This window comes from Helianthus annuus, chromosome 11 (genome assembly GCF_002127325.2).
Source record: "Helianthus annuus cultivar XRQ/B chromosome 11, HanXRQr2.0-SUNRISE, whole genome shotgun sequence".
Lineage (NCBI taxonomy): Eukaryota > Viridiplantae > Streptophyta > Magnoliopsida > Asterales > Asteraceae > Helianthus > Helianthus annuus.
In genome coordinates, this window is record NC_035443.2 from 54,020,398 (window position 1) to 54,043,008 (window position 22,611).

Here is a 22,611-nt window from a genome sequence, read left to right on the forward strand (position 1 = left end):
ACTTCAAAAATAACCGGTGGTGGTCCCAACTTTTCGTATATTGTAAACCAATGGACTTTTACTAAAAAAAACATTAATTTCTTTTTGTCTCCTTATCCTTTTCGGTTTAGTAAAGGTCCATTGGTTTACATTATACGAAAAAGTTGCCGAAAAGGATAAGGAGACAAAAAGAAATTAAGGTTTTTATTAGTAAAAGTCCATTGGTTTACAATATACGAAAAGTTGGGACCACCACCGGTTATTTTTGAAGTTGGGTCCGTTGCCGGCCAATGGGTGAAAGTTTGGATTATTAAAATCCATTTTTCCTATTTTTTAAATTTATTTTTGTCTTAAGATTTTCAAATGGGAGGGTCGTGGCAATGGTGGTTTAATCCATGGGAACCACCATCAATCAAGGAAGGGGGTGGTATACCATTTAATTAATGATCCTATGTGGAAATAATGTTCCAATTCATGACCCCCAGACCCTATAGCGTTATATTAATTTCATTCATATATTGTTTCTTTGTAGATTCAAATCTTAAGAATTAACGTATTACACGTTTGGTTGATAGCAAATAAAATATGATTTAAAATGAAGTTTTCTTACTTCTTAGTATGTTATAGCAAATGAGATAATTGCACATTAGTGATCTCTTTTGTTTATCTGATACTTAAGGATCTTTTGCCGAGTCGTATCTGAGAACTCTTAAAAAGATTTAGGCCTTGGGTGACAAAAATAATTGGGCCCAAAATTATGGTTAAGTAAAAATAAATTAAAAAAATAAAACTTAGTAGTGGAGCGAAGACTTGAACTTAAGATCTTTACATTATCTTGAGATGATTTTTTCACTCCATTACCAATACTTTTTTACTTAATAAATGGATGCATATATTAAATATATAATTTAGTATATATATATATATAGAGAGAGAGAGAGAGAACCTTATAAAAAATTTTCGGGCTTTTTAAAAATTTGGGCCTAAGGCGTCGGCACGGGTTGGCCGGCCCAAGAGCCTGCCCTGATCTTTAGATTAGTTATAAATATTTGAGCAAATGAGTCCTAGATCGATTGGTTTGAGAATTGAGAGGAGGAATCCCATGACTTTCCATTGTAAAGGTCATGGGTTAGAGTCCTACTTGGTACAATTTGCTTATAATTTGTTTCAGGCGGGCCAGGATTTTATCACAGTGAGCCATCGGACGGTGGGTTTTCCCTGTAATGGTGGAGTGGCTTGGTCACCAACATTATCTGCGAACGTAGGGTGTGAGTGGTTTTTCGCCATTGAGTTTTGCCTTTATGGCCCCACTTGTATATTCGTTGGACGTTTAAAAAAAAGCTATAAAATAACAATGTATTAAAAGATTGCGTCGTCTCTCGTTTACAAATTATCACAATTTATTTTAGTATTGGGATACTTATTTTACCTTATATTGAACTAATATTTCTACAAGAAATATGTTAAATTATCTTCAATTCTACTTAACATACATGCAACAACTATGCTATAAAATCTAACACAACGTTTAAATCTTTTCTCAACCGGGACTCATGACTCATACACCATTATGTATCAAGTCTTGTCGGCACATTTCTCATATAAACACTTTACAACACAAGTGTAGCACATCGATGGGGTATCCTAAGATGCACCGTTCGCATAGTCCTCCTCCAAACGTTATCATGTTATGTCTCATTCAGCATAACGGGTAAACATTTTCGTTTCTATTTCAAAAACAATATCATAAATAATCAACTCATTGAATACAATGACATCTTATCATCAACCAACAAGTAGTGATTTGATTTCCCTTAGTCCCTAAGATATCAAAAGCCCACAAACCTACTCTTTTTCATTTTCCTTTTATGATATATATGCTCATGTTATCTTCTCTTTCTCTTTCCCTTTATCATCAACTTCAAAATCTACTTGATCAAACATAAACGTTTTCCGTTTACCGACCGTTAACTCCCAAACAAAATGGACCCCACCACCGTCACTTCACACCCTTACTAATTACCTCACACCACCACATTCCCACACCTCAATTAACATGACTCACCACCAACCACCACCGCACCACCGGCAACACACCGAACCACCACCTCCACCACCGCATTTGTCAAACAGCCAGCTCAATCACCAGCCACCACCACCACCGCCTCCGTTGCAAAACCACCACTACCACACCGAATCGCCACCGAATCGACACCGTAACTACTACCAGCACTACCACCCGCACACCTCCACCTCCTCCGCCGCCTCGATCCGCGGCTGCTGCTGCTGCCTAATCCTCCTCTTCTCCTTCCTTTTCCTGCTAACCCTAACCGTTGTCCTCGTCATCGTCCTCGCCGTAAAACCTAAAAAACCTCAATTCGAGCTTCAACAAGTCGCCGTTGAATACATCAACCTCGCCGCTCCGGTCGCCACCACCGCCTCTCTCTCTCTAGCCATACGGTTACTATTCACAGCCAAAAACGACAACACAGTGGGAATCAAGTACGGCACATCCACATTCAACATCATGTACCGCGGTATTCCGTTAGGTCGGGGCTCCGTACCCGGTTTTTTTCAACCCGCACACAGTGTACGGCAGGTTCAGACAACTGTGACCGTAGATCGAGTGAATTTGATGCAGACTGATGCTGCAGATCTGGTGAAAGATGCTCTGGTTAACGATCGGGTTGAGTTACGGATTCTTGGTGATATTAGTGCTGAGATTCGGATCCTAGGGCTGACGTCACCGTCTGTGCAGGTTAGTTGTTTGATTTTGAATGTGGTTTTGTGTACGGTTTACGGATTTGGTTTGTTTTTGTGTTGCAGGCGTCTGTTGATTGTGGTATAGCCATAAGTCCGACGAAACAAGCTTTGGTTTCCAAACAGTGTGGATTTGATGGTTTGCAGGTGTAGACTGTAGATGATGATGATGAGCAATTTGGTTTAAGTGTTTGATGATGATGCGGTTTTGAAGATGAACAATTGTTTATATCATTGAAAACAGTTTGATAAACCTATTGAGTATACGTATAATTCTTTTTTTTTTTTTAACGGCGTACCTCTAGGATGTCGCTAACCGGGTTAATAGCTAGTATGTAGTATCCGGAGGGGCCTTGTCCAAGTTTCGGTCCAAAAAACGCATTTTAGTGAGTTACGAGAACTTTTATATTTTTTTCATGTTTTAAGCATTTTGTTTTTGGGCTTGTGTTTGGCCCATAACCTTTTTATGTTCTTCACTTGTAACTCGGATGATCAATCATCAATTTGGCAATAATGATTTTACCATTTTCAAATTCTCTGCCTTTTAGGTTGAATTTGGGGGTTTGGGGAAGATTATTACGGGTATTCACAGAATCAACGAGATCAATCCTTCATTATTATTTCACACGCTACATTAGTTGCTCAGGGAATCAGGGGCTCGAAATCGATGTTTAACAATCGAGAATCACTGGCCGATCAATAGAGAGTTCGAGAATAATTGGGCAGTCTGTGCTTGTTCGTGCCTCGCCCAGTCAGTCATAAAAAATTCTAAAAAATACAAAAAATTCTTAAAAATAAAAAAAGAGTTAATTACATAGTTAGTCCTTGTGGTTTGCACAAAATAACATACTTAGGTACTAATAGTTTAAAATCAGCTTTTAGGATATTAACTTTTCATTTTGTAACGTTTGGAGTTATTAACTTCTAGGGTATTAACATAGTTAGTCCCTGTGGTTTGCACAAAATAACATACTTAGGTACTAATAGAATGTGATTTTAAACCTACAAATAACGTTAATACCTTCAAACGTTACAAAATGAAAAGTTAATACCCTAGAATGTGATTTTAAACTATTAGTACGTAAGTATGTTACTTTGGGCAAACCACATGGACTAACTATGTAATTAACTCTAAAAAAATAAAAAATAAAAATAAAAAAATCACAAAAATCACAAAAATTCTAAAAAATCCAAAACATTCTAAAAAAATAAAAAAAATAAGAACTCTAAAAAATCAAAAAAAAAATCCTAAAAATCCCTAAAAAAATTTTAGAATTTTTTGGATTGGTTATTATTTTTTGGAATTTTTATAATTTTTTTATTTTATAGAATTTTTTTGATTTTATAGATTTTTTTCTTTTTTAGAATATTTTGGATTTTTTATTATTTTATTATTTTTTTGATTTTTTAGAACTTTTTAGATTTTTTAGAATTTTTTGGATTGGTTATATTTTTTTTAGAATTTTTATTTTTTAGAATTTTTTGGATTTTTTATTATTTTTTTTATTTTTTATTATTTTTTGGATTTTTATTATCTTTTTATTTTTTAGATTTTTTTATTTTTATTATTTTTTTGATTTGTTGGAATTTTTTGGATTTTTTTACTATTTTTTTGATTTTTTAGAATTTTTTGGATTTTTTATTATTTTTTTATTCTTTTGATTTTTTAGAATTTTTTGGATTTTTATTATTTTTATTTTTTTCATATTTTGGATTTTTTTTATTATTTTTTTGTTTTTTTTAGAATGTTTTGGTTATTTTATTTTTTTGGATTTTTTAGAAATTTGTGGATTTTTTATTATTTTTTTATTTTTTAGAGTTTTTTTACTTCTTATTACTTTTTATATTTTTTTTATTTTTATTATGTTTTTTTAGATTTTTTTTATTTTTAGAATTTTTTGATTTTTTAGAAATTTTTTATTATTTTTAAAATTTTTATTATTTGTGAAGCCAATGTCTACGAACACTCGAATATGATAAAGAATTTGCCTGTGATGCTATTTTTTAAGTCACGCATTTATCTAGCGTAATATACATCCTAAGACACGAATTATTTTATATCGATATCATACAATCTATCCTGACACATCCTTAATTATTTCTTAACCTATCGTGACCTATCCTCATTTTTAAAATGATCCAAATTAACTCAAAAACCTAAATAGATTTTATTGTCAGGCCTAGAAATTACCATTCCACCTATACACCACCACCAGGGTATATTTGACTTTCATGCTACAATAAGTAATAAAGAGTAGCATTACTTTATTGATATGATTGATGAATTTGTTATGGTTATTTATGAGTATTTAAAAAAAAAAAAAAAAAAAAAACCTTAAATCAGTAATAAACTAAAGTTGAATCACAACAAAATATTTTGATTAAAACCCAGAGAACGAACAAGTGTGAGGAACATTATGATCTTGAACGAGTTTAAAAGACATGCGCGTTGCGGCGGAACCGCTAAACTGAACAAAAAATAGACATAAAAGTGTTAAACAACGTTCGTGCATTGCAAAACATTAACTCACCAAATTTAGACCAAAACATAAAACAATGCCGTAAAAAAATAACTAATTCGAAACAATAATAAAACCTAAGTAAACAATCATTAGAATAATATAGTATCGGTTAATATGAGTTCAGTTCGTTACTCGTTATAGCAACTGATATATACACACATGTATATGTAACCGGATGGTTAAACTCGCAAGCCAACTCGAGTTCGATAAGGAAAGACCAAGCTCCAACTTATTTTATCAAATTAACTTATTTTTAGGTTTGAGCTTATCTATCGATTTGCACCCTTGTAATCCCTAATAGTCTATATTCAAGTTTAATAAAAAAACAATATTTCAAAACGATCTATATGGGTATATTTATTTTTAGTATGTATTAATAGTTATATTTACACCTTCTTATCAATTAAATTAAATTACTATTTATTTATAATCAGTTTCATTTCAATGGCATATGATTTTTCTCAAGACGAACAAGTTGATTACACATACACATGAGTTGTTCCTAACTGCCTTCACTCTCATAATAGTTTATCGTATTTAAATAAATTTTTGAAAAGTCATATGTTTGACTTGTAAAGCAAACCTGTAGAATCCAATAACCCACCAAAATATGTTTGGTAAGGCAATCATACGATACCTGAAGCAAGCAGCGAACCGAAAAGAGTATATAGAAATCAAACATAGTTTCAGCTTACCAATTGATTCATAAACATAAAAGGGAAAAACTAAAAGTAAATAAAATGAAAGCAAAGTCTCCATTATCCACTACAACAGAACAACGGTTTGTTAGAAGTAGGGCACTCTGTAGCAAAATGCCCATCGACACCACAGTTATAATAGCTGCCGCCACCAGAACTTCGCCCGTGGGTAAGTACATAGCTCCGTTTTTTACGTCCGTGAGTGAGTACATGATCTGATGAAGCGCATCGAGATCGAATACGGCGAGTTGTTGTTGTTGATCGCCAACGTCGAGTTGTTGTGGAAGATAAGAGGGTTTTATGTTGTTGGGGTGTTGACAAAGGTAAGCATGTGGAAGACAAAGGGTTGTGTAGCTAGCAGGAGTACAGATAGCATTGAAAATGATACAAAATTGAACAGTATTATTGTGAGTAGAGAGAAATTAATATAGGGATAATATAGGGATAATATTCCCAATTTGTCATCAAACTTCATCTATGTATACACTAGGCGTGACAAAATAAAAAAGATAAACTTCTTGATTTAATCCGATGTCATCCTACCATGAGGTGACGTTATATCCACTCAATATAGTTGGTAATCAAAGGAATAAGTCACTTCCTATGAACTTGAGACCGTCTAGTTGCAAGGTGGTAGTAAGGTGGTGTCTTGGCCTCTTTTGTGTGCACCGTGTAGATGCGGGAAGAGGTTTAGCCTTAGAAGAGTGTTTGTTTTTTTTTTTTTTTGAGAAGTGCTTTTTACCTCTCCCCAGCCTCTTTCTGAGGAAGAGATAAACATAAGCTTCTTGGAGCAGACGTTTACCTCTTCTTGGCACCACCTCCTCCGACACCACCTCCACCTCCGACACCCCTGCTCCGCCACCACCTCCACTCCGCCACTACCTCCACCTCCGACACCCTGAAACAAACCACCTGCTCCGCCACCACCTCCACCACCTCCACCTCCGCCATCCACTCCGACACCCCTGCTCCGACACCCTGAAACAAAACCCCCAAATTGTTCACAACATCATCGATCTGAAACAAACCCCCAAATCGTTCACATCATCATCGATCTGAAACAAAACCCCCCAAATCGATCTGCAACATCATCATCATCATCATCATCGATCTGCATCATCATCATCATCGATCTGTGGTGGCTGTGGTGTAGTGGTGACGGTGGTGGCTGTGGTGTAGTGGTGACGGTGGTGGCGGTGGTGAAGTGGTGGCGGTGGTGACGGTGGTGAAGTGGTGGCGGTGGTGAAGTGGTGGCGGAGGTGGTGCAGATTGTAGAGAGAGAGTAGAGAGAGAGTAGAGAGAGATCAGTGTAGTATGTGATGTTGTGTGTGTTTTAAACCTAGAAGAGGTTTTATATAAAAAAAAAACAAACCCTCTTCTCCTTGCACAGTGCAGACATTTGGTCCACCTCTTCTCCTGCAGATGTCTGCAGATGTGGCCTGCAGCAGAAGAGGTTTTCCTGCAGAAAAAACAAACAGCACCTAAGACTTTTTTTAACTTCAAAGCGAATTTCTTTTAATCCGGTCGTTTCTATGAATCGAACTCAATGTCTCCAAACATAAGTGTACCTAAGGTAGGGTTTGGTATGAATGAAATGTGCAATGGAATGGAATGGAATGGATGATTACGAGAGAATGAAGAAAAGGGTTTTTAGTTGATCAATAGAATGGAATCACTCATTCCAAAAGAGATTCCATTCCTTTAAAATCATTTCATCCACCCCCCCCCCCATGTTTTTTTCATTTCATCCTCTGTTGCACCATTCATCAACAACACCACAACCCACCAACTTCGCCATAACCCACCACATTCACCACAACCCACTACCACCACCACCCACCACCGAGGCCATCTCCACCCGCCACCACCTCACTCGACAGCCAACGTCGCCGCTGCCGCCACCCACCCGCCACCGTTATCACCCACAGCCACGACCAACTGCCAACGCCACTCGCCGTCGCCGCTACTGCCACCCACCGCCACCTCCGCTACCACCCACCACCAACGACCGCCTTGCCGCCACCACCACTCATCATCGTCGCCGCACCGCCACTCGCCGCCACCACCACCCACCACCGCCATCTATAAGGCTATAACCACCCACAATCACTACCACCGACCACCACCACCACTCATCGCTGATTTTATTACTTCGTTTTTCTTGCATACCGAACAATACACAATAATAATGTATTCCATTCATACATGGTAACCAAACAAGACATGGAATGGTAATGATCCATTGCATTCCCTTGTCCATTCCATTCCTTCGTCCATTTCATTACCCCATACCAAACAGACCCTAAAGGTTTTACCTTTTCAATGTGCCACCAACCCCATTAATTCCAACTTTAATTGGTTTAAAGAAAATAAAATTATATTCCTTTACTTTTATTATAATAGGAATAACGGATTTTAATAATCCTAACTATTTGTTGGTGGCTGGCAACAATTTAACTTTAAAAATAACCAGTAGTGGTCCTACATTTTCACATATTGCAAAACAATAGACCTTTAGTAACAAAAAAGGAAAAAGGAACAAAAAGAAATTAAGGTTTTGTTAGTAAAGGTCTATTGGTTTACAAAATGTGAAAAAGTTGGACCACCACTGGTTATTTTTGAAGTAGCAACAAGTACACCACCAAAATAACAGATCTGGGAAGATCAGCCACCAACACCAATTTCCAAGAATAGAAACCTAGAAACAATACATCAAACAACAATCAATAAAACTCAAACACGCAACAGAAGAAGAGCAATTGACCATCAATAGGAGCACAGAGGTTCTGATACCATGATGAAATTATGGTATGATGATCAGTTGTAACAATCAACAAAATAGAAACACAATAGAGACAAGATATAGCGACAAAACGTAGTGACAAAACTCTTATTAACCCAAACCAACACGTTTACCCCCCAATAACCCAAATGATCTTAGAAGTGTAAGATCTAATCAATACAGAAACACAAAAGAGTCTTGATGATCATCAACTGGTGATCATCTACCAAACAGCTACAACAATCTCTCAACACAGATGAGAGAAGACAACAATACAATGAATCGCACAGAACGAATCGCCCAGAAACCCTAGATTATACAGAGAGAGTGACAGAGAGAAATTGGGGTTGAATAATGAACGAATGACTGAGATCATCTCTTTTATATGTCTACGCACCCAATGTTACACATTAGTCCAAAACTTCAGAGAATGATGATCGCAGTCCCTCAGAAGTTGCACATTGCCCCCCTTTAGTTTACCAGGCTGTACAATTTGTTGCAACAACTAACAACTTATTAACAACCAGGCCCACTAGCCCAACATTATAATTTATAACAAAAACACTTGAGCCCATCAGATAGACATAATTAAACCCAACTGAATGAAACAGCCTAAGTCTATTATTTCAACACTAACCATGATCATGATAAGCCTCGAAAGTCAAGATTATTTAAACCGAACCAAAGCTGATTACATTTAGAAGGATATACAAATGTCTTAACAATCATGAAAGCATAGTCTATATTAATACAAATAGAAGCATACATGAATGTGCTAGAGTGGCATGTTTCATTTTCCCAGCCACCCACGTTCGATCCCCTAAGCCCAATTCTTACAAGGCCTTTGTTTCTGTTTTCTGGTTCGTTTATGTGCTTGTCTGTTTGTACTACTCCCTTTAGCTTCTTGCTAAGACTATGGGGTGTGGAGGGGCTTGGGTTGGGGGCATTACTGGCGAGAGTGGGATCCACAAGGTAATACTCAAAAAGAAGGGGTGTGGTGTGGCGTGGCCAGCCAATAATTTTTTTTAATTAAACTAGCCGTTTGGCAACGGCTATATTGGACCAGCCAACCAAAGCCAATCATGTCACCCCCCCCCCCCCCCGGGGTGCCCCACACCAGCGGGGTAACGCCATGGCCAACGCTAGCCCGGTGTGGTTTAGCCAGCGTTAAAGACTAACCGCCGCCCCAACCCACACCCCACAGTCTAGATCCATCTTTGGCTAGTCATAAAAAATGATACATGAATGCGCAGCATGATATTTATGTAGGCATACATATAAATACATAGAAATATGAAAGTTTGAAACGAAAAATTCAAGGACCTTATTGACTAAACTTGCATCGATCTCTGATATCATTAAATTTTTGCTATGATCAAGCTAACATTAGCTCCCAAACGTTTCTGCAATGGTAGCAGCTCGTTAAACTGCTTCTGCATTAATAACATAAAACCACTTCATAAGATGCACAAAATATATATACATGGAAGCAACTGCAAACAGGCAACTTCTGTTACACTAATTGCGGCTATAATAAAGGCGGATGTACCTGTAACAAACAGTCAAAGTAGTTCGTAACTCAGCTCACATCATTTGGATTGGCTGCATCAACAATTTGCAGATTGTTAAAAATAAAAATTAAATATTGAAACCCCAGGTATGAGAGTATATCATATTTAATTTAAAAAAATATGATATACTTGTTGATGGGTGAGCAAATATAATGTATTATATTTTATGTTTTGTATAAATTAAATCTTGTCTCATGACTTGTTTCCTATATGCAGGTGTTCTTGATGAGAGAGCATGCGCTTACATTGCAGGCCCAACACCGAACCGCTGGGGATATGTAGTTGATGGAACAAACTCTCTTGAGTCCATAAGTAAAGTGTCAGTCAATAATGGTAAACCTTCTTAATATAATGTTTAGCTTGTATAATTTGGATAGTATAGTATCTACCAAGTTGCTGAATAGACCATTTTACCCCTGTATGCACAGAATAGTTCTGTTTTTCGGTGTTTTATTACCGTTTTTGGCATGTATTTTCATGCATTAAAGATATGACAATGCTATATGAAGTTGCCACTATTGAGGATGTATACCTGGCATATGAACAATTGAAAATCGATGATCAATTGTTGTACTATTGCATCGGCATTGCTGATGATGAAGCATCAGGTGAACGCAAAAATATAATTTATGAAAACAGTGCAGCTTAATTAGCGGTGTGAAATTGTGACATGACATGCAATTTTACGGGCTTAGGCTTAGTTTAAATAGGTTTGGGTCGTATCCACAAACACATTTAGCTAAAAGGGTCATGTTGGGTTGGCTTGGCTTGGCGGGTCCACAAGTTAAAAAAGTGGTTAACTTATGTCATAAATAATATATCTTGTTTTTTATGCTAAAAATTAAAATACAAAAGTGAAATGAGAATCAAGTTTTATAGTTAGTAGTTTTTTAGAGCATCTGTATGCAAAAATAATAAATAAAATCCCGGGTAAAAAAGGTTGTGTTGGTGTAAACTCGCAAAAACTCATATCATGTTTGGGTTCTTGTTATTGACGTCATGTCAAAATTCCGGTCCATGACGGGTTCGACCCGCGAACATGACCCATTTAACACCCCTAAGCTTAATATCTAAAGATAAACCATTTATGAGGGTTCAAATACATGACTTTATTTATAATGTTTTGTCATGCAGGTTCTTTACAAGAGGACGAATATGTTAGAGTTGCACGGTGTTCTTCCTGTGGGCCATGGGTGACTATGACAACAACATAATCAAGCCCTAACGACCTGCATTTGTTCAAATAATAAAAATATAGGAAACAAATATTTCACCTTCAAACTTAGTACTCAATCTCGTAACGTTTTGGCGAATATAACATCACAACTTACTTGTATGATGAGATCTTTAGCTTCAGTAGAAACATAAGGGGTAGAAGGAAAGGTGAGATAATCCTGTGCAGATAACAAATATTTTATTATTTAGTTGAACTAAAGGTGTCAATTTTGATCCGTTTACTTACGAATGAGGATTTGGGTTTGTTTTACTTTTAAATGGGTGATCAAATGATCGTTTCTTACCTTGGAAATGTATCTGCTTGGTTGTCTGCCTCGAAAGGACATAACACAAAACACCTAAAGTCCAATTATCAACTGCGTAATCATGAGCTTTATTTTCCACCGTCTCTGGTGCTAGATAGTCTAATGTTCCACACATTGTGTGTCTCTTGTTTTTTTTTTACTGAACAGACCACCCAAAATCTGCTATCTTTAATCAACCCTGCCATCAAATGTCGAAACGGTCATTTGTTTTTCTCCTTTTTCATATTTTACGTTTATTTGTTTTGTGAATTTAGAGAGACAACCGAGCTTGAGAAGTGACAAGTTCCATGTTGCACTACTCGTAGAAAGTTTTAGGAATTTCAAGCGATTTTCTTTTTAATCAAGAATTATTTAAAAATAAAGCAAATAAAAAAAATTGCCTTATTCAACAAGTTCTCAAGTTCTCAACTTACATTCAGAAAAATGGATATAAATTAAAATGGCATCAGCATCACCTTGAGAACTGATACTATAAATTTCCATTTAAATACCAATTATTATTCTATACATTGGGCATATGCATCTATACCGTCCCATACATATAGGGTTCGGTTTATACAGAGAAAAGTTATGAATCTGTTTTGATCAGTTCATGCAGGTGTTTTGTAGCAATTAGACCCAAACATACATCTGTTGATTTGTGTGTTGGTTAATATGTGCTATTACAGATTCTTCGCGCTAGGTTTGTCAAAGATTGGGTATTAAAACCATATCTGCAATGGTTCTTTAAACGATTATTAATTCGGATTAGGATTTGTAACTAACTTTAGAAGAACATCAACAATCATATCATTCAGTATTGTACTAAACGATTCCTTCAACGCACAAAAAATTGCATAAACTAATCGTCGAAACTACTAATCAACACATCAGACCTATTTTAACTCCGAAATCGACAGAATTCATATTTCACACACCTATTCGTTAAAACTACTAATTTAACATATAGAATCAACATACTACACCTATTTCAACTCCAGAATTCAAATTTCACATTTTTTATAAAGAGAATAACATATTGACAGCAAATCCCAAATTGATGATATTTATATTTCAGTAAACAATTTACAAATTACCAACCAAAACACACCATAATTCAAACCTACTTTGAACCAACCCACATATAATTTGGTCAAAAAAAGTCAAACATTAAACTTTACACCTTTAGTCCTTGGGATTTGCACACCGGGCAAACATTCATCCTGATCAACCATTCTTTGATGCACTCGGGATGATACCGATGCTTGCATTCAAGAACCGCTAACATCTCCTTCCTTTTAAACTCATCTTGACAGATCACGCATAGTTCACCTTCTTCTCCACTTCCACTGTACTTTGACATCTTCAAGTTCTTAATTACCAGATGCTTAAACACCCCACCACCGTTGTAACGCTTCGTAGCACGATCGAAACCTTCAAGTATAAGAACTTCATCATCATTAGGATACACAGCCAATTGTCGAATACGTTGATAATTGCTATGGACATCAGCAGCATTGATGATAACCGCTTGATCAATGAACACATACCGATGGTAGGATGATGAAATTACAGGAGTGAAACTGTTTGATGCGGGTACAGGTAGTGTATGATTATATCTGTATGGGTATGTGTTCATATCCATTGAAGCAGACTAGAAGAAGAAGTTGAAACAGACGTTAATGGCGGAAATAGAAAAGAAAGGTTGAGGAGATGGTGGTGAATGGTAATCGAAGCAAGTTAAATAGGATATTTCTCGAGGGTTTTTGTAACAAGTTTGAATATTTTTACCGTTGAATATTTACCGTTGCGAATTTCAAACTATGAGTGGGCTTAAAAACTAAAAATATGGGCTGACTTTGAGAATTGATCGGGCCTCCCCATAGCTATAAACTTGGACACCATAAAAGACTTCATAATTTATCCTATTTGATTTCCAGAAAAAAAAAAAAAAAAAATTCTTGCAGAGGATCTTGGATGCCAAAGGTTAGTTGATATAATCGATATATAGTAATTTTTAAAAGAGTAAAATGTAATTTTAGTCCTGTGGTTTGGGTTATTTTAAAGTTTAGTCTAAAGGTTTCATTTTTTGCATGTGGGTCTAAAAAGGTTTCAGCGTTGCTATTTTAGTCCATTGGGTCAACTTCATCCATTATTTATGTTAACGAGAATGGTAATTCGGTATTTTATATGACCGAATTGCTCTTCTAGTTAACAGAATTATATATATAAAATGACCGAATTGCCCTTCTCGTTAACAAAAAAATTGGATGAAGTTGACCCAGTGGACTAAAATGGCAACAGTGGAACCTTTTAGACCTACAGACAAAAAATAAAACTTTTGGACTAAACTGGGAAAATGACACAAACCACATGGACTAAAATGGCATTTAACTCTTTTTAAAATATAAATGTAGGTTTAAGAGTAAAATACTACTTTAGAGTTTTGTGGATTTGTGGACGTTTGTTGGAAAGAACCTGTAGAAAGAGGAATTATTGGACAACACTTTCAATCGTAAAGGCCCCAAGTTTTTAGTTTGCTTTAGGCCTCCGAATTTATTGAGCCGGTCCTGGTGTTCGGAGATAATTTGAATATAATTTCGCTATCTTTGAGTCTTTCTCTTGGCAACTCCTTGTAGCTTGTATGTTAATCTTATGATAGAAAGCCATTTTTTGTTACAAACTCTAGTCGTGAGTAATAGCCCATCTTCTAGAAGAAAACCGTTAATCATGGGCAACCTACTAGTAATTGCACATTCTTCCATAGCTTTGAAAACACAGTAAAATAATATTTCTAGAAGACACAAATATGGAATTAAAGAGGTCAAGTTTAAAAAAAATCACATAAGACTGTGGGGTGTGGGGGGCTTAGGTTGGAGGTATTGCTCGACACGTGGCAGGTGTGGTGTGGTGTGACCAACTATGTGTATTTTCTTAGTTTTTTTAAACTTTTTAAAATTTTTAAAAACTACACTAATTAAAATAGAAGATTACATATAAATATTTTTAAAAACTACAAATAAAATTAAAAAAAACTACATAAAACTAAAAAAAAAACTACATAGAATTTAAAACTTCATTAATTCTACATGTTATATTTTTTCATGATTTCTTCTTTCATTTCCAACGTCATAGCCAATTGTGGGCCGGTAAGGTGATCGACGAGCATGGCGAGAAATTTCATATCCTCGCGTTTTTCTTTTAGAGATACATTTTGTATCGTACGACTCTTGGATATTTTTTCTCAACTCAATCCTTTGTTGTTGGAGGAAATTAAATGTATCAATTTTCGTCCCAAGATCTTCCAACCCTTTACCCGATGCCGAACCCGATCTTGTTCTTTGAATCCCTTTTTTTGACATGTCTTTGTCGGGTGCGCGGGAAGGAGAATCATCAAAATCATCCAAACTAAGATCAAACTCTTGATCACGAGCATCGGACTGAGCTTGGGACAAGGGTGTTCTTGCTCTTTTGGATGAGGTTGACTCGCTAGCAGGAAGGACTCTCGCCCATTTCGAAGCATACCTACATACATCCCAACAATGCATGTACTTGAACTCGTTCTTCTTGTTCTCTTTATATGCTAGCAAGGCATTCTTGAACGCAGTGATGTGGGTATTTATGTCACCCCACTTGTATGAGAGGCTATCATTTTCACGATACACCTCCACCATTTGCATTTGCGTATGAAATGATTTCTTTATGGAATCCCAAAAATCTTTTTTGTGTCGTGAATTCCCTATTCCAAAAATATTTTAGACATTATAAAAAAAAATATAATGAAACTTAAAACAATAATATTGTAAACCTTAAATATGTTATATAAAAAAATACCATGAATCGGATTTTGTGATTCGTCGATCCAACGTCATGTCAAAGTAGTTTCTTCCTGAACCGTCCACTTTAATTGAATAGCAATGTCTTGGGCCTAAAAAACAATATATAAAATGAATATTTAGGACCCCAGGGTTGCGGTGAACCATTAAACAGACAAAAAAAAAACAATTTAAAAACGTTGAACCACGCATGCACGTTGCGACGTGTTCTTGCAAAATGCAGACCGATTAAACCGAAAAAATAGTCATAACTAAGGAAACGGTGGTTGGAGGAGATGCATTTTTTGGTTATTAACTAGTAAGTCATGACGGTATTTAAATGTTATTGTTGGTTGCGTTATGGTGGGTCCACCACTAACAGGGTTTGAGATTAAAAAGAATGTATTTTGGTTGTCGGGTCGTGACGGACAATGAGTTTATTTTCCGGTTATCCGGCTAGTGAAGTAACCGCCGATAAGAAGATAGAAAAGCACGATTAAGAAGAAATCGGAAGAATATGGATAATATGCAAGAGACTCACAATGGTAATAAACTAATGACAGTTAAAGAAGAAGGCAAAGTAGAAGAGAAATTGGGAGAAGGAAATTGTGGAAATTCAGGCGAAATCAAGAGAACAAGTGACAGAAGGGAAAAGTTGACAATTGATTTTGGACGATGTTAAGTTGGTTTTTGTATATGTATATAACTAGACTAAATTGTAACGGGTAATATTTTATTTCTTAAAGTACACTAGATTATTGTAATGGGCCTGACAATCTTAAATAAACTATACAAAACACAACACACAACGTAAACACTTTATAAACGTTAACCGCTCCCGCATGCTATACGTGATTTGTTGAATGCTTGTTACTATGCTTATACAGTGTTACACTACACCGCCTCTAGCAATGATAAACGAAAATGGGTTCGAGTATACTCACAGTGTGTGTTTATCAAGTAAACACAAGCTGGATTGGATTGAAGGGAGCGCGTTGAGTTAGCCTGTGCACGGAAACAGAAGCATAAGTCTTCTTCATGGCTGAACAGAGTGTAAACAGCGTGTCGAGCGGGTTGAGTGTTCAACAGTCTATCCGAACGGATAGATTCCATCCGAGCGGATGGTCATCCGGACGGATGGTCATCCGAGCGGATGGCCATTCGAATGGATGGCCATTCGAACAGTGTGCGGGTGTTTATAAATCGTTAAAACTTGAAGTTTCGTTAAAAGTTCTCATTGTTTAAACGCCTTAAATAAGAGTCTGGTCATCCGGTCGGATGGTAATCTGGACGGATGGCCATTCGAGCGAGATGATCTGTAGTTGAAGTTTTTATAAAATTTTCTAAGTAACAAGTTTTAAGTTTAACGGAGACGACGTGATGACGTGTCAAACAACGGAATATACCAAGTCCAGTTCATTCGGCCGGATGGTCTCAGCCCATTCGGACAAATGCACTGTTCTTGATGATGATTCATGCCTGGCCCGTTAATCGATCCATCTCTCCAGTGGAAATCCGTTTTCAAGCCGGCTCTCGACTAAGGTTATCATGTTTAATAGCAAACCGTTATTAGCAATGTTTTTCAGAACCGGACCAGACGTCGAACTGGTCTTCTTACCGGTTTCCCGTTCTAACCGTCGGTTATTAGACAAAAATAACAAATTTTCTAACTTTGAAAAGTTGTGTTTAAGAAACAGAATAACTGAAATAACCTGGGTTTCAAAACGAAATATTTATGACAATTTTGTAAACCGACATGGGAAGCGTCGAAGTTTTTGGGCGTTTAGGTTCTGACCACATTCACATATCAACACTAAATTTTGAGCAGGTCAGATTCTATAACATCTTTTTTTATTAACTTTATATTGTTTTGTTGACTCTGTTTATGAGCATTAAGTTGTGATAGATTGATAGTTTCTTTGTGATAAGTGTTTGAAATATGCGTACCTAAATATAAAGTTGTGTTAAATTTGAAAATTGGTTGGTAGTCAGGCCAAATAAATGATTCAGTTGTGGTTGGGATTTATTCTTAGGTGTGTCTCTGAATTCATGATAGTTTGCACATTCTGTTTAATTATATTTTGGGATTTTAATATTTTACATTATGATAAAAAACATTATCTATACAAACATCTAACGGTGACTTATGAAGGTGAAGAGCCTCAATAATTATGGACTAATTATTCTATACTTATGAGATAATAAAGACTATTAGTTACAAAATTTATAAACCTTTAAGAGAATAATGAGTCACAATCAACACCCATCATCTCTAATCCATTAATCTATATATAGAGCTATTTACTCATCTTTCAATCCTCACAAAAAACCCTAGAATTCTATGCACACAAGTAAGACTCTAATCCCATCCTCTATGTAGACATTATGGTCAATTATATTATTATAGGTATGATTTGAGGATTCTTACTCTTCCTTAAATTTTAAAACAGCTAAATGGCTACAGCAAACATATCCTTTGTAAGTGAACTTTATGTTCATGATGATGATGATTCTACTATAAAAGTCCGTATCATCAGAATGTGGAAGCAACCAGTCTACAAAAACCCGACTACAACACTATATTATGGGAGGTCTTCGTTGATGAGCAGGTAATAAATTAAAAGTTTAGATTTTCACTAATTTTTTTATTATTGTTGTCAATTTATGAGAATGGTGAGAACGCTCAAAAGTGTGAGAACGGTGAGAACGCTTCCTGGCCCAACACGTGTCACGCCACTTAGAAAAGGGCGGATGGGCTTTTTTGTCCTTTCATCTTCTGCTTTTCCAGTTCCGCTTTTCCCAATGTTTTTTTAATTTTTGGTTTTTAAGATTTTTGGCGTTAACCAAATTCAATAATTAATGGCGTTTTAATGGTTTCATTTTATCAACATTTTGGCATTTATGGTGTTTATTCACATCGTATGCCATTGGAACCCAGGGGGCAGGAAATCTATTTGAATGACGTTTTCCAAGGGGTTTTAAACAAGATGGCCTATTGTTCTATTATTTTTATAAACATTTTGGCGTTTGTGGTATCTTGGCCTTTTACTATTATTAAATTATATTTCAACCACAGGAAAAAAAATACAAGGGAAGGAAATAAATTAAAAATCCTAATCGGATCTCTTTTCCCAATCTTCACTATCATCAGTCTCTCTCTTCTTTAATAGTACAAGAACTGTCACCAAATATATGGCGTTTTATGTAAAACTTAACAAACCCATCGGTTTGATTTTTTTTGCCTGCTCGTCTGTTGAACTGGCTTTTTTTGTGGATGTTTGGGGACATAGATCTATGGCGTGTGAGTGGGTTTTTCGCTTTTTCTTTATCTTTATCTGGATCTTCATTTTTATAGTGAACCCACTCTTCAGTGTCATTGACCTCTTCTCCTCATCCAAACCTTCTTCAAGAACAAAAAATACAAAATGCCATATGACTGGCATCAATATCTTTTTCTTGAAATTTTGTCCATCTCATTCAGCAAAATCTTTCTGAGTTACTCCCCTCTGATAACAATTCATTCAGTTTATTTGTTGGCGTTTTACAGTGGGTGGTATTTAGTAGTATTGACGTTTATTTTATTGGTTTGATCAAATGGAAGTTGCTGAGATGTATCATTTTATAGGATGTCTTTTTGGCGACTAAATTAGGCGGTGCATTATTATAATAAAGTATTTGTCTTTTCCGTTACTGTTTTGTAATTAATGTTTTTGATAAGCTTTATCTCTGAACTCTGTAACACGTCCCATCTTTCAAGTTTGGCGTTTTAGATTCTTCAGTATTACTGATTTTGTATTTACTGTTTCTAGTTACATTTTTAAGTTTGCTTTTTATTTTTTTTTTGTTTTGGGTTTTTTAAAATAATTTTTCAAAGTAATTTTATTATAGTTTGGGAGTTTTTTGGTGGCGTTTAACTGGATGATATCCTTTAAACAAGCATTTTGGCTGTTTTGGCGTTTTTATTATATATGGCGTTTTTATTATATAACAATTAACTGAAAAGGAAAATAAAAAAAAAAGAATACATAAACAATTGATCTTCCAAATCTTCTCTGTCTCCGGTCTCTTTCTTCTCTTTTTGAATCATGTTAACTGGCTGGTTTGACTTTCGTATGATTCATTTTGTTTTTTTTTTTTCAAGTAGTTTTTTGTGTTGCTGTTTGGAAGCACACAGTCTGACATCAGCATCTTTTTCTTGAAGATTTTTCCATCTCATGCAGCAAAATGTTATTGAGTTTATATCCTTCAGCCGACAATCTTGAATTTTTACAATCAACGATGTTTGATTTTTTTAACTTTTTTGGCGTTTTTACCATAAAAAGAACGCCACGAAATAAGATCACCTTAAACCTCAAATTTTAATCATGCTAAAATCAATAATGTTTTGTTGTATGAGATGGACAACATTGTTAATCCTCGGTTAAGAAAGATAACTGACAATGTTGTCCACCCCATACAGCTAAACTTTATTGACAACAAACCTCAATAATGTTTTTGTATGTTTTGGCGTTATAAATTGGATAGAAGTTTATGATAAGTCAATAAGATTTTACTCAATGAAATGAACAATATCCTCACTTAAGGATTTTGTCTATTTCATTGAGCGAAATCTTACTGAGAGCCAAACTGAATTTCAAAAAAACGTTTTGGGTAGAAGATATTTGATGTTTGGGTTTTTTGGCGTTTCTAAGGCGAATGGGTTATATGAAATAGGGCGTTTGGGTTTTTATGTGTGTTTTTAATTGAAGGTCTGAGATGTTGTATATATAAGATTTTTTGGCGGTTTTTTAGGCGGGATTTTACTATAATTAAGTTTGGCGTTTTATATTTAATGGCGTTTTACTTAGAATGGTCTGTGATTTTTGTTTTTGGCGTTTTATTTCATGATTTGGCGTTTTGTGTGGAGTAGTCAAAAGACCCTTTTACCCTTAATGAAGCGCGTCCACGTAATAAAATTGATGTTATTTACGAAAACGCCACCGCGCCAATCTAGTCCATAGATTGTTTTGATCGGACGATCGTTAAGCGTTCTCGCCGTTCTCACACTTTCTATCGTTTTCTCTAAATCCCGACCCTATATATATATAAATATAGTGTGAGGTTCATTGGGGAACACTAAAAAAGTAGGGAACAGTGGGGAACCGACTCAAACGAACTCCGATTGGACTCATTCCAGCGGCGTTAGAACCGGCTCGTCGAACCCTAACTAGGATCTCTTAACCCTAAATCCTAAATCATAACCCTTAGACCCTAAATATATTAGGGTTTGGCTTTTAAGGTTTAGCTTTAGGGTTTAGCTTTAGTGTTTAGGGTTTATAGTTTAGATTTTACGGTTTAGCTTATGTTTTAGCCTTATTTTTTAGCTTTAGGGTTTAGAGTTTAGGAGTTAGGATTTAGGGTTAAGGGTTAAGAGATCCTAGTTAGGGTTCGACAAGCCGGTTCCAACGCCGCTGGAATGAGTCCAATCGGAGTTCGTTTGAGTTGGTTCCCCGCTGTTCCCCACTTTTTTAGTGTTCCCCAATAAACCTTCCCATATATATATATGTTCAGGTAAACAAAATGCAAGCTAGTGTAGTTGAAAAAGGTATAAACGGTTTGCAAAGTTTCTTGTGGAGAAGGACTGTTTGATTATTAAAAACTTAAGGGTCTGTTTGGTATGGGGTAATGGAATGAACGAAGGAATGGAATGGACGAGGTAATGGAATGGACGAGGGAATGCAATGGATCATTACCATTCCATGTCTTGTTTGGTTACCATGTGTGAATGGAATGAGTTATTATTGTGTATTGTTCGGTAGGCAAGAAAAACAGAGTAATAAAATCAGCGGTGAGTGGTGGTGGTGGTGGTGTGGTCGGTGGTAGTGATTATGGGTGGTTATAGGTGGCGGTGGTGGGTGTCGGCGGCGGCGATGGGTGGTGGTGGTGGCAGCGAGTGGCGGTGCGGTGGCGACAACGAGTGGTGGTGGTGGTGGCAAGGTGGCCGTTGGTGGTGTGGCAGCAGAGGTGTTGGTTGGTGGTGGCGGCGGTTGGTGGCAGCGGTGGTGGTGGTGGCGTCGACGATGGTGGTGGGAGGCGGCGGCGAGTGTCGTTGGCGGTTGGTCGCAACTGTGGGTGATAACGGTGGCGAGTGGGTGGCGGCGGCGGCGGTGGCTGTCGGGTGAGGTGGTGGCAGGTGGCGGCGATGGCGTCGGTGGTGGGTGGTGGTGGTGGTGGTGATGGGTTGTGGCGAAGGTGGTGGGTTGTGGTGTTGTTGATGAATGGTGCAAGAGGGGATGGAATGGAAAAAAAACATGGGGGGTGGAAGGAATGATTTTGAGGGAATGGAATGCATTTTGGAATGGGTGATTCCATTACATTGACCAACCAAACACCCTTTTCTTCATTCCCTCGTATTCATCCATTCCATTCCACCTCTCATTCCTGCATACCAAACACTACCTAAGTGTCATTCAAGATTCTTCAAAGTTTGACAATCCACTTAAAGGAACCTTTACATTTAAAACCGTAGTAACCCGTTGCACTGATTTTAGCGGTGTGCTATATGGTTTTTCATTTACTAGCTTTGAGGTGCTTACGAGATGTGAACTTTCTGGAAACACACCAGTTGGTAAGTAAATATATATGTTAGGTGTATATATAAAATTATATACATCTTAATTATTTTCTTTAATCGGTAACATGTTCTTGAATCTACAGATTTCGTTGCCTGTATTTTATCTTTACTTCCCAATTGGTGATATCCAGGAAAAAAATGGCACAAAAGTCGAAGAAAATGACTCTTCAACTAAAAGATTTAAAGTAACCACAACTTATTTCCTTTCAACTTATACCTACTTTATTTAATAGTTAATGTTATTAATAGTTACTTAATGAATGAAATTTCTTATTTATTAGGCTAGAGGGTATGGTAATGGTCCTCCAAGATAGGATGATCTGCCACGTAGGCGTCACATCATAGTCCTCC

The 22,611-nt window shown here is 36.4% G+C and overlaps 1 protein-coding gene across 1 annotated transcript; it reads left to right on the top strand.

Annotated features, from left to right (window-relative positions):
• The first annotated feature begins 1,640 nt into the window (after positions 1 to 1,640).
• Positions 1,641 to 3,206, top strand: LOC110890314 (cysteine-rich receptor-like protein kinase 6). Its single transcript, XM_022137907.2, has 2 exons — positions 1,641 to 2,737; positions 2,806 to 3,206. Exons 1-2 carry the CDS (start codon positions 2,036 to 2,038, stop codon positions 2,890 to 2,892), a joined length of 789 nt encoding a protein of 262 aa, XP_021993599.1. The 5' UTR covers positions 1,641 to 2,035; the 3' UTR covers positions 2,893 to 3,206.
• The last annotated feature ends 19,405 nt before the right edge of the window (positions 3,207 to 22,611 follow it).

Excerpts from the sequence above, each read along its gene's own strand:
- LOC110890314 (XM_022137907.2), top strand. The coding sequence starts at position 2,036 with ATGACTCACCACCAACCACCACCGCACCACCGGCAACACACCGAACCA. Across the intron at positions 2,738-2,805 it reads TGACGTCACCGTCTGTGCAG|GCGTCTGTTGATTGTGGTAT; the intron begins GTTAGTTGTTTG and ends TTTGTGTTGCAG.